The following is a 13,532-nucleotide window of genomic DNA, read 5'->3' as shown; positions in this document are numbered from 1 at the left end:
AAACTAGATACAGTACCTGGCTTTATTTTTAGGTGTGTTGTTTCGTACATATTTTAATGAATAAATTATGTTTTTTTCACTATGAGCACTCTCTTCATTTATATGTAACTGAGGGACGTTAGAAGAAATATTAGAAGATCGATTTAAGTGTGTGACCCCCTTTCTATGTTGATTCATCTGGCTTGAATGAGGCCTATATAGGGTACAAAAGCTTGATAATCACTTCAGTGCACAATAGTCTTTTGAGTACCTAAGTCTGCACCATAAATGGTTTCCTCTTTTTTAGGTCTATTGTCGCTGATCCAGAACTCTATCAAGACATTATAAGATATTTTGACCGTAATTCTGGTCTTGTGGACAATTCCCTACAGCCAATAGGAAGCATGGATTCCATTTGTTCTTTGTTTAGATCAGGCATGTCCAACGTTGGCCCTCCAGATGTTTTGAAACTACACATTCCAGCATGCTTTGCAATAGTTTTAGCATTCTCTAATAGCAAAACTGTGGCAAAGCATGCTGGGATGTGTAGTTTCACAACATCTGGAGGGCCAACGTTGGACATGTCTGGTTTAGATTATAGGAGGTGGTACTACCTGTATCCTGCTGCATCTTATGCTGCTTTCCCACTGCAGACCAGTTTAAAGTACTGGTGATCTTAAATGGTATTTAAAACGGTATTAGCATTCCCACTGCAGCAGATTACCGTTTTAAATACCATTTAAGTACCATTCCCATTGCAGTGAACCGTGTAAAATGTAGAGTGCCTAACCCCCCCCCCCCCAGTGTTAAGAGTGCCTAATTCCCCCCCCCCCCCAAGTGTAAAGAGTGCCTAACCCCCCCCCTCCTACCTACCCTGTGCCCCCACCTCCCCTCCCCTTGTACTTACCTGCACGGGGATGCAGGGCAGCGGGGGTCCATGCAGGGTCTATGCGGGGTCCAGGCAGTCCCAGTGCCTGATGAGAACTAGTAGTTCTCACTTTGCGCACATGTAATGAGTACACGTGCATAATAATGAGCCGCTCATTACATATGCGCATATGTAATGAGCGGCTCATTATTATGCACGTGCACTCATTACACATGCACAAAGTGAGAACTACTAGGTCTCATCAGGCACTGGGACTGCCTGGAGGCTAAATAACGTTTAAGAGGCATTCCCACTGCCTCTTATGCTGCTTTCAGACCGCATAACTGGCTTTGACCCTGTATTTGGAAACGTTTCCAAAAACGGGTCTGCCAGATAAAACCCCTTTCAGACCGCAGCACTTAAACGGTATATTACCGTTTAAGTGCCGATTTTTTGACACTGGCAGACCCGTTTTTGGAAACTTTCCAAATACAGGGTTAAAGCCAGTGCAGCCTTCAGCACTCCCCTCCGTGCAGCTCCCCCCCCCCCTCGCGTGTCGACCGAGCGCATGTCGACGCCCCCCCGCGCATGTCGACGCCCCCCGCGCGTGTCAACGCCCCCCGCGCGTGTCGACGCCCCCCCCCACCCCCCCACCCCCCCCGCATGTCGGCGCCCCCCCCCCCGTGTCGACTTACCCCGTGCCGGTACCTCCGTTGTGGACTGCAGCTCAGTATGCTCGGAAAGCACTTATGAAAAAAGTGTCTTCCAGAAAATGGCTGCCCCATAGGAAACCCTGTTTAAAAAAACTGTCTTCCGTATGGGGGCAGCCATTTTCTGAAAGACACTTTTTTCATAAGTGCTTTCCGAGCATACTGAGCTGCAGTGCCGGGAACCACAACGGAGATACCGGCACGGGGTAAGTCGACACGGGGGGGCCGTCGACACGCGCGGGGGGGGGGTCGACACGCGGGGGGGCGTCGACACGCGCGGGGGGGCGTCGACACGCGCGCGGGGGGTGCTCCAGTGCTGTGAATACTTAATGAGCGCTCATTAAGTATTCACTGTGCTGAATTTAGGACCCAGCTCATTGGCTGGGTCCTAAATACCGTTTCTGAGCCGATTTTTTGGCTAAAATACCGGTTCAGAAACGGGTAGGACCCTGCATTTTAACCGGTTAGAAAAAACTGCATTTTCTAACCGGTTAAGTGGGACTGGACCTTTCAGACCGCACACATTACCGTTTTAAAACGGTAAAAAAACGGCAATTTACCGTTTTAAAAGTGCGGTCTGAAAGGGGCATTAAACGTTATTTTAACGTGTAGGACTCTGCTTTAAAAACGGGTTGAAATACCATTTAACTTTAAACGGTATTTCAACTCTGGCACTTTCCCACTGCAGCCTTAAAACGGTAAATTGCGCTGAAAATCTGCAATTTACCGTTTTTTAGCTGCAGTGGGAAAGGGGCATTAGTGGAGCACAGAGATTTGTTTATATATTTTTAGTAAAACATCCTTAGTGTGTTGCATTGCTGCAACATTTTGGATTTTTATTGTAATGCCCAATATGTTTTTCACTATGGTTTAGGTCAGGCATGTCCAAACTGTGGTCCTCCAGCTGTTGTGAAACTACACTTCCCAGCATGCATTGCCATAGTTTTAGCATTCCCTAATAGCAAAACGGTGGAAAGGCATGATGGGACGTGTAGTTTCACAACAGTGCTCAGTGAGCTGCTGGCATGTTTCCAGCTCCTCTGACTCCATTATTCAACTCTGCGCATTGATTGACAGGTGGACAAGGGCTGCCTATATAATTTTTTTTATTTATTAACAATTTCATATATAGCGCACACATATTCCACACATATTCCACATCACTTTACAGAGAATATTTGAACATTCACATCAGTCCCTGCCCCAGTGGAATTTGGGGATTACAATGTGATCCCTACAAGATATACACATATACATTCTAGGGTTAATTTGTTGGGAGCCAATTAGCCTAACAGTAATTTTTTGGATTGTGGGAGGACACTGGAGTACCCGGAGGAAACGGTCGAGACTAGATCACCTTCGGTTTTGATTATAGGATGTGACATTCGGTGAAGGCGCAAGTTGTTAGATGCCCTCACAACGTTTTGTATTTTATCTTTAATTTACGTAGGTGTAGGTTATTTGTTTTATTTTAGGTATACGTGGACCCAGTGCATGATGGGAAAATTGACAAAACTGAAGGGGATTTAGACACTACACGGAGAGGAAACCCATGCAAATACGGGTAGAATATACAAACTCTGCACAGATAGAGCCATAGTGGGAATCAAACCCATGACCTCAGTGCTGTGAGGCAGTAATGCTAACCATTACACCATCCTTACTGCCCAAATATATGGTCAGTCCCGGGTCCAACAATTTCTGATGGCAGCCCTGGTTCCACCTTACCATTATAGGTGGTGGAGCTCATTTCCACCTACGCTACGCATCACATAGCCACCCCACTACTGGCCGGAGGGCTTGCTCCTTCAATATCCACACCATAACTGGTTGCTTTTAGTAACCAGGTGGCGAGCGAATTGAGCCACCATGCCAGAAGCATAGGGAGCGAAACACCGCAAGGGTCCATTTGGGTAGGGATGGCCATCGACTATCATATGGTTGGGACCTAGTGATCGATGTTTTGGGCATTGATAGGTGAGAGTCAAATAGTTTTATGCCATCGATGGACAGCATCCGATGGTGATTTTTGTTTTCTCTTCCAGTCAGTTAGACTGGTCTGGGTCTCAGTTGGCACTTGGCAGCCAGCTATTATATATGGAAATAAACAAAATTATCAGTCCCAAGGCGCAGTCACTGCAGGAGAGGAGCCTTGCTGTATTCTATCCTGGGAATTCACCACCTACATGCGGTTATGATTGGGGTATAAGGCCAATACCCCAGTCACCAGGTACCGTGTTGTTTTCCATCTGGTATTTCCCAGCCATTGTCTTTGTCAATAAAAATTGTACACATTTCCTGAATGAGGACCTTTTTGTCTCATCTTTATGTATGGAGTAACCTATGGATATCTACTATATCTAAGAAACCGGGTTCCCTTCTAAAAAAAGAAACCTTGATGCGCCTGTACCAGCATTATCCACTTGTGAGTACGGTACGCATCCAATATTGAAAATCCACCTGTGGTGAAATCCCTTAGAATTGCTTAAAGAAACCTTTATGAGCACTATTCTCAATTTTAGAGCGTGAGTACGGGTACGCATTTGAAGACCCCTCTCCCGAATGTTGTGACTATACATCTCTAAAGCATTTAGGTTGTCCCTAACCTATTATTACCATCTTTTTTCATATTCGGATGTGTTGACACCTCTTCATCGCCCCTGGTCTCTTTCTCTACCAACCAGCTATTATATATGGCCAGGCGTGTGTGCAGTGTCAGCCAGCGTCGCTGGGCTCGACTGTTCATAAACTACACGCTCAAAACAGTGGACCCCGCCCCAGACCACGCCCCCTCTGTTCATCAGTGTCCAGTCCCACTCCCTCCTCTGTTCATGTTCGTCCGTCCCCCACCACGCCCCGCTGAAGCACTTCCCCTTCCCCAATTGTACATACTGCTCCGTGTGTATTGCAGAATAACGTGACACAACTTGCTGGGAAGCTCCAGCTTCCAGTGTAGTGGCAGCCACTACTGAGGACGGCTGATCCTGGCTGGGCTACACGGTACTGTACAATTACGGTTGCAGAAGAAATTTCAACTATTGTGATTAGGGTAAAGTCTCTACGTGCACACCTCCCGGCGGGGCAGCTCTCCCCATTCTTCTGTGCATGCGCGGCTGAGCGATGGCGGGAACCATCGATGGCTGGTGATAGAATGTTTTATAGCCATCGATGGTTCCTGCCGTAAATGACACAGATGGCAACCATCGATGGGGTAGGTGTTGATGGGCATCCCTACGTTTGGGTCGATTGTTCCGACCTTGCTCCTCCTCAGGTCATACTTGCCTACTTTTGAAAACTAGTTGGTGGTAGAATTTTGCGCAGCCCATTGAGGGGGCGTGTCATGCTCCAGCCAAAGGGCGTGTGTCTAGTTCCATCGATGGAGAGATTGTGAAGAGATTGTGAACGTGGCACCTAGAATCATATCTGTGCACTGCTACATCTGAGAGGAATCTTTTAAAATGACTTATATACAAATGTAGATGAGCCCCCAAAGCAGTTAGTAAGAGCTACTATACTTGGTAAAGTGCTGGGGAATGGTGCTGATGATTCAATGTAAATGTATTTGTCTCTCATTCCTTTTTTCCCCAAAAATGTAACAGTGTAATGAGGGCTAGGTGAAATGAGGGAGCTTGCTGCTATTTTAGGGAGTCTCCTGCGGAATGCAGGAGGGTAGGCAACTATGCCCCAGGTCCTTACAGCAAAGGGGAACTAGTCACACTCACAACCATAATGGTAATCATACATTAACAGGGAAGTCTAGGAACAGAGCATTGTGTCATGTTGGGAGGTATGTCCGCGGGTGGGAGAGTGATACAGTGCCAGAGAAATATCCCTGATTCTATATTTTTTTTAAAAAGAGATAAGTACTGTATGCAGCAGGCGCATTACACAGCAAGTCTATCATACAGCGTAGGGCACGATGCTGGCTGTTATACCTTCTATGGTGACATAACATCATATATACTAATAAGTGACACTAGCACCGGCTTCTGAGGCGAGCGACTCTATATTCACAGCAATTTCTCCTCTGCGTTAAGTTCCTTTCAGAACCAAGCCGCTGTGCGTTTATTAGTAAATAATGTATGTACCATCCTAACGACAACACTAACAGGCAAACGAAATTATCTTTCCCGCCTCTACCAAGATGGCGGCAGTGTGAGGCCTGACGTCTTACTTCTGCGCCAGATGCTGCGTCACTTGCCGTTGCCATGGGAAACCGGCAGATTTGACAGCAGGCTTGGAGACAGAGGAGCCGCCAACGCTCGGTGAGGGTCATAGTGTCTCAGAACGATGTGTGTGTACAACTGTATATAATAAGTGAGCACGTATAAAGCGTTGCATGAATGTAGGGTGTGTGTGCATGTGCTAGATGCAGGGGGTGGGGGTGTATACAGGACTGTAATATGTATGAATATATATAACTGCATGCAAGGGGTGTGGATGTATATACATACAGAACTGCATGTAAGGTGTGTTTGTGTGTGTATGTACACAGGAGGACTGTATGCAGGGTGTGTGTATGTATACAGGACTGTATGCAGGGTGTGTGTACATATTTATACAGTACTGTATGTAGGGGGTGTGTTTGAATGTATACAGAACTGTATGTAGGGGGTGTGTATGAATGTATGTAGGGTGTGTGTGTGTGTGAATGTTTACAGAACTGTATGTAGGGGGTGTGTATGAATGTATACAGAACTGTATGTAGGGGGTGTGTATGAATGTATACAGAACTGTATGTAGGGGGTGTGTATGAATGTATACAGAACTGTATGTAGGGGGTGTGTATGAATGTATACAGAACTGTATGTAGGGGGTGTGTATGAATGTATACAGAACTGTATGTAGGGGGTGTGTATGAATGTATACAGGACTGTATGTAGGGAGTGTGTATGAATGTATACAGAACTGTATGTAGGGGGTGTGTATGAATGTATACAGGACTGTATGTAGGGGGTGTGTATGAATGTATACAGGACTGTATGTAGGGGGTGTGTATGAACGTATACAGGACTGTATGTAGGGGTGTGTATTAATGTATACAGAACTGTATGTAGGGGGTGTGTATGTATATACACAGAACTGTACGTAGAAAGTGTGTGTGTGTGTGTGTGTGTGTATGTATGTATATACTGTAGAGCTGTATGTATGCATGCAGTCATGTATGTACAATGTGTGTGTGTGTGTGTGTGTGTGTATATAGAGCTGGACACAGGGGGGTTATGTATACAGTGCTATATGAATACCTATAGGAAGTCTGCCAACCTATACCTACTTTAATGGATTTGCTGCACCAATTAATTCTAAAAGATGAATCAATTTAATAACCACAGTGATAACTCACACATAATCCCTAATTAATAAGACAATTAACATGTATCCCAAACAATAAGACCCATACAGCAGACCTGTTTTTTTTTTATTTTATTATTAGTATTTTGCACTTTATTATCACTTATCACGTTCACACCTTTTGTCTTTATTATTTTTCTGATTTTAAAATATGATTAAAAGTAATGTTTTAGACCTTTTTCCTGTTTTTCTTACGACACTTTATCAATGTAAAAATAACACCAACAAACATATTGTCAAATGCTGAACAAGAGTGCCCCTTGTAGGAATACTTTTTCTTAGTTTTTTTGTAGTCGTATACATATTTCTGGGTGCACCTTCCTCAATCAAAATCAAAAATGTAAAATTCAAGGTAAAATACCAATAGAATGAAGGAGGGAAGAGATAACTACATGAACATATAAGCTGTGCAGGAGTATAAATCCCTTACATACTGCTGTTATCTAGGGCAGTGTACCTAACCTGTTTCCATAATATGACGTCCTCACTGTACACATTAATAAGTTAGTGATGAATTTCAGCTGCTGATGTTCCCTTTAGCTGCAGATATAACACATTTGCTATTTGATGTGTTTTTTGCCCATGTGGTTCGTATATTTTAAGGTGTATTTTAACAACTGTATGTACTGTATTTATTGGCTGTTATTTAATTTCTCTGAAAGGAAAATAGATTCAATTGTAGTAATTGAGATGACATGTATTCTACTTACCCAAATCATGTGTTTGTGTATTGGACTAGTGCTGTCTAGAATTGGTCATGTGTCTAATCAGTGCTGTGCAGAGAGGGTACAGACTGTGCCTGAATATGTGCTTGCTGTGCATTATCACTTGCCAAATACAGTATATTACTTTTTACACTGCCTTTTTATTTACACAGACTTGTATTGGCATGCAGTATAATGTACTAGTTTTGGTGGAATAATAATTTGTAGCTTGCAGACACTGGAAATTAGAAGGTAAGAAAAATGGTATTCCAGCCAGTAGTTCTCTTCTGGAGTATAGTCTAGTAGTATAGTCTTCTCTGCTAGTTACTATACTATGCATACTCCAGATCAGGCTCTTCAACTGCTGGCATAGAATTCTGGGACTTCTAGTACTATATCTGCTAGAGAGTCATGCCTTGCTTGTGCCTGTTATAGAAGTAATAGGTAATTAATAACAAACCATAGCCGCTTTCTTTTTAACAACTCACTTAAGGCGGTAGGAGAGTGGGATAGATAGCTGAGTAATAGTGGGTAATAGTGTCGGGGGCAGGCATTGGCAAGTGCATACACAATTGCCGATGTCTGCTCTGAGGTGAGCGACGGCAGGGGGGGGGGGGGGGGGTGGCAGGGGGAGGAACAGCTGTGCTGTAATGACTTCCCTCATCCGGGCATGCTTGGACGAAGGAGGGGGTCATTAACAATGCACGGGAGTGCGCATTGTTAACAGGGCGATATTGTCCCTAACATTGCTCAGAAAACCCTTTCTGAGCGATATTGTGAACAGGATCGCCTAGTGTGTATGGAGCTTTATGTTGCGTTAGGGCTTTGTTGGGTTGGGGTTAAAGGTAAAATACTTACCTGGATCAGTCTTGATTCTATCCATCAGGACTCCGGGTTGGGATCGTTTTGTCTTCAGCAAGTTGGTCTACAAGCATTAGGTCGACATTCTGAAAGGTCGACATGGGTTTAGGTCGACGGGTGAAAAGGTCAACACAAGTAAAAGGTTGACATGGTGTTTTTCACTGTTTTTTCTCCAAAATTCCCTCCACGCTCTAGTGCAGTGGTAGCCAACCCTAGCCCTCGAGAGCTACCAACAGTTCACATTTTCCAGACAACCTAGCAGCTGCACTCATTAATCACTGACACATTTTAAAAGATACACAGATGGAGCTAATTAGCTCACTTGTGATTCTGTGAGGAGACCTGCAAAACATGCACTGTTGGTAGCTCTCGAGGACTAGGGTTGGCTACCCCAGCTCTAGTGGATGGTAGGGCATGACATTTTGCCTGTCGTCACATGTCATGTCGACATGGACAGTGAAACGTAGCACCGCGTCACCTTGCATGGCTCGCTACGCTCGGCACACTATTTTTATTCTCCCTCCACGTCCAGGTAGGGCATGAAATACCACCTGTCGGCACATGTCGGCTCAAAAAAACAGTCAAAAGCCCCATGTCGACCTTTTGACTGTCGACCTAACCCATGTCAACCTAGAGACCTGTTGACCTATCTGCATGTCGACCTAATGGTGTCGACCCAATGCTTCTAGAGTGACCATTATGCTGTAGACCAAATGACTGTATCCCCAGGATTCCGTAGTTGACCTTCTGAATCAGGGATTTTGTACTCAACCCCATTAGATGTGTGGTAAAATTGGTAAATGTCATATATAGGGATCCTTCACAAAAAATCATGAGAGTTTGGAGAAAGTACATGTAAGTATTAATAGGAAAAGGTTTGCATAGATTGGACTGTACTTGCTTATTGATAAGCACTGCATGGTGAGTAGAGTGTAAAACTGAAATTGTTTGAATTAAAAGTTATTTATATAGCACTATCATATTCTGTTGCACTTTACAATTGAGAGTTAATCAAATATGTCATTTCATATAGGTAACAAGGCTAATACATATCATAAAATTAAATTAACTTCGAGATGGCCAATAACATTATCAACTGCAGGTAAGTGGTAATATTTGATATACAACTGGGTTGAAGTGTTTGTGATTTTTTTTTTTTCATGCCAATGGTAATAGGAAAATATAAGCATAATTTGTGTCACCCAGTTCTGGGGAGCCAAAGCTAACAATAAAGAGTGCTACAAAGAAAGTGTCTCACATCCTCCTCTCTCCTTCCCTTCACATTCTCTACTGTTACCCCACTATCACACACTTCTGTCCCCTTATGGGTCCTCTCCTCCACTTCTCGGCCCTGCTTTCTCCCTTCTCCCACTGTTACCTCACCTATCTGCAAGTACTAGCATACTTTACTCAGTCCATGCCCAACTCCTGCAGTTCCCCTTCCTAGGGAGGAGCCAATACCATACCCACACCGACTGTATCCTGGCCTTCCATATCATTTTTACCTCAGTGTTACAGCAACCCTAATAACAGTATTCACATACTGTACTCCAGTCTACCCTCAATGCTGCAGCCCGGTTCGTCTTTCTCACCAAACGCACTACGTCCATCTCCCCTCTAGTAGTATAAATGAGCCTAGGGCCATTTAACAAATCATTTAGAAATGACAGACTTGACTATAGTGTCTACACTTTAGATCATGGGTCCTCAAACTGCGGCCCTCCAGATGTTGTGAAACTACAAATCCCAGCATGCCTTGCCATAGTTTTAACACTCCCTTATAGCAAAACTGTGGCAAGGCATGCTGGGATTTGTAGTTTCACAACATCTGGAGGGCCGCAGTTTGAGGACCCATGCTTTAGATCAGGGTTCGCCAACCCGTCGCTCGCGAGCGACGGGTAGCTCGCCTGCTGTTTTACAGTAGCTCGTTTGCCTTTCTGCTGACCTCCTGCCGCGATGAGGCTCCTTGTTTGGCGGCAGGAGGTCAGACACTGCTTTAAAGGCGCTTTCAATCCGCTTTGTGTAGCCGCGACTTTGCGGCTGTGACCCCCTCCTCGCTTTGCGGCAGGTCTTATGCCGCGTGACCTAATGACGTCCCGAGCACGTCCCCAGCGTATGATTTCGCGGGCTTGCTGGAGACGCCACAGCAGCGCCTCTGCAAAATAACACAGTCCTGCGCCACAGCCTCTGATCGAGTCCTGCATCACAGCACTGGTTTAGGTAAAAATTCGGTTGCCACTGCTTGAGCCTCGAGGTATAATGGGCATAATGTGTGTGGCATATGTTTGATCATTAAACATATGCCACACACATGATGCCCATTAAACATATGCCCCACACCTTGGGTGTGGGGCATATGTTTAATGGGCATCATGTGTGGGGCATATGTTTAATGAGCAGCAATGTGTGGGGCATATGTTTAATGGGCATCATTTAGGGGGCATATGTTTAATGGGCATCATTTGGGGGGCATATGTTTAATGGGCATCATTTGTGGGGCATATGTTTAATGAGCAGCAATGTGTGGGGCATATGTTTAATGGGCATCATTTGTGGGGCATATGTTTAATAAGCATCAATGTGTGGGGCATATGTATAAAGGAGCTTCACTTTGTGGGTCATAGGCATAATCGTCATCACGGTGCGTGTTGTGTGGCATATGTATAATGGTGCCTCACGGTGTGTGGCATATGTGTAATGGGCATCATGGTGTGTGGCATATGTATAATGGAGCATTACGGTGTGTGGCATATGTATAATGGGCATCATGGTGTGTGGCAAATGTGTAATGGTGCATCACAGTGTGTGCGGCATATGTATAATGGAGCATCACGGTGTGGGGCATATGTATAATGGAGCATCACGGTGTGGGGCATATGTATAATGGAGCATCACGGTGTGGCATATGTATAATGGAGCATCACGTTGTTGGGCATATGTATAATGGGCATTGTGTGTGTGGCATATGTATAATGGAGCATCACACTGTGGGGCATTTGTATAATGGAGCTTCACATTGTGGCATATGTATAATGGAGCATCACGGTGTGGCATATGTATAATGGAGCATCACTGTGTGGCATATGTATAATGGAGCATCACGGTGTGGCATATGTATAATGGTGCATCACGGTGTGTGGCATATGTATAATGGGCATTGTGTGTGTGTGGCATATGTATAATGGAGCATCACACTGTGGGGTCATTTGTATAATGGAGCTTTACATTGTGGCATATGCATAATGGAGCATCATGGTGTGGCATATGTATAATGGAGTATCACGGTGTGTGGCATATGTATAATGGTGCATCACGGTGTGTGACATATGTATAATGAGCATCACGGTGTGTGGCATATGTATAATGGTGCATCACGGTGTGTGGCATATGTATAATGGTGCATCACGGTGTGGGGCATATGTATAATGGGCATTGTGTGTGTGTGTGTGGCATATGTATAATGGAGCATCACACTGTGGGGTCATTTGTATAATGGAGCTTTACATTGTGGCATATGCATAATGGAGCATCATGGTGTGGCATATGTATAATGGAGTATCACGGTGTGTGGCATATGTATAATGGTGCATCACGGTGTGTGACATATGTATAATGAGCATCACGGTGTGTGGCATATGTATAATGGTGCATCACGGTGTGTGGCATATGTATAATGGTGCATCACGGTGTGGGGCATTTGTATAATGGAGCATCACGGTGCGGGGCATATTTATAATGGGTATCACGGACTGCACTATTGGGGTCATGTGTATCTGGCACTGCACTATTGAGGGCATATGTGTATCACACCCCCATTTTCCATGGCCGCACCCCATGTGGCTACAGCTCTTAGAGAGCTGACCATGCCCCCATAGCGGAAAAAATGGGGGATGTAGCCTTGCAGGAGTTCCACGGTAGTAGCTGAACCCTATAATTTTTGGCGCGTGCCTTCGGCACGCGTAGATGTCTCTTCTCCTCTGCCTCCAGTGTTGGGAGGTATGTTTGTGACATATTGGACATTACAGTGTGTGGCATATTATGTCTGGGGCATTGCAGTGTGTGTTTTTTATATTATGCAGATTTTTTAACATTTTTTACTTTAGTAGCTCTTCGGGCGGTTTATTTTGTCGCGAGTAGCTCCCGACCCAAAAAAGGTTGGAGACCACTGCTTTAGATCAATTGTCTACTATATTATTTTAGTTGTAAATATATTGTATGCACATTTTTGTTCCTATAAAGGAGAAAAAAAGTAAAAAAAAAAAATCTATGAAATTGTGCTTATGGTACAAAACCTTTATGACAGTATCATATTCTGTTCAAGGCTTAACTGCAGGTAGATAATAAATCACTGAAACCCTAGTTCAATAAATAAAAGCAGTTAATGGAAAGCAGTGCTTTGGGGATGTGTTTGCTGTAACACTAATTAATGAATTGGCTGATAAGGCTTTGTTGCTGGGAATATAACTCACAAATCCCGTCTGACATGTACACGTTAAGAGTCGGCTCCATATCCTTCTAAATTATAATCAGTGTTTAGTTTATAATACTTAATTAGACGAGCCATGAATTATTGTGTGACTGCAGCTTATTTTTCCATGGTATGATTGGTCCACAGTTCTCGATACGAGAATGTTGACACGTTCAAACTGCTGACAACCTGTCCCTGGTGGCCAAGTGAGTGTTTTACCAGCTATCTCTAACCTTAATCCCTAACCCTAATTCTCCACCTAGTGCCTAGCCCTAACCTTCCCCAAAGCCTACCGGTAGTACCTATCCCTAACTGTCAGCATCTTCAGAATGTTGATATTTCAGCTGTCAACATTGCAAACATGTAGACATTTTGAGTATATTGGCATATGCCTGTTAAAATGTTGGACTATGTTGTCATTCTGATGTCGACATTATGAATGCTGACATGTTTAGTGTTGACTGTCTGACTGTATACCCCCACGGCAACTACTCCTTAATGAGCTTTAACTTATTTTGTACGATGTTAACAGTGAAACGATGGGCCTTATGTAATAGAATGTGAGATAGCGGACATTCCGGCAAGCATGC

The 13,532-nt window shown here is 44.2% G+C and overlaps 1 protein-coding gene across 3 annotated transcripts in view; it reads left to right on the top strand.

Moving 5' to 3' along the window:
* Positions 1-5,636: 5,636 nt before the first annotated feature.
* FBXL15 (F-box and leucine rich repeat protein 15) overlaps positions 5,637-13,532 on the top strand; it is a 29,223-nt gene continuing 21,327 nt past the window's right edge. The window contains exons 1-3 of one of the 3 annotated variants that reach the window (XM_083148512.1): positions 5,762-5,822; positions 7,787-7,865; positions 9,508-9,576. In XM_083148512.1, coding sequence (XP_083004638.1) covers positions 9,551-9,576 — 26 coding nt within the window. In that variant the 5' untranslated portion in view covers positions 5,762-5,822; positions 7,787-7,865; positions 9,508-9,550. Of the gene's footprint in view, positions 5,823-7,786; positions 7,866-9,507; positions 9,577-13,532 lie in introns of all 3 variants that reach the window. The other 2 variants (XM_083148510.1, XM_083148513.1) reach the window with 2 other exon arrangements.

The sequence above is a fragment of the Crinia signifera genome, chromosome 6 (assembly GCF_055691185.1).
Source record: "Crinia signifera chromosome 6, ASM5569118v1, whole genome shotgun sequence".
Classification (NCBI taxonomy): domain Eukaryota; kingdom Metazoa; phylum Chordata; class Amphibia; order Anura; family Myobatrachidae; genus Crinia; species Crinia signifera.
Note: the sequence above shows the minus strand (reverse complement) of the source record. Positions and strands in the feature narration are given on the sequence as shown.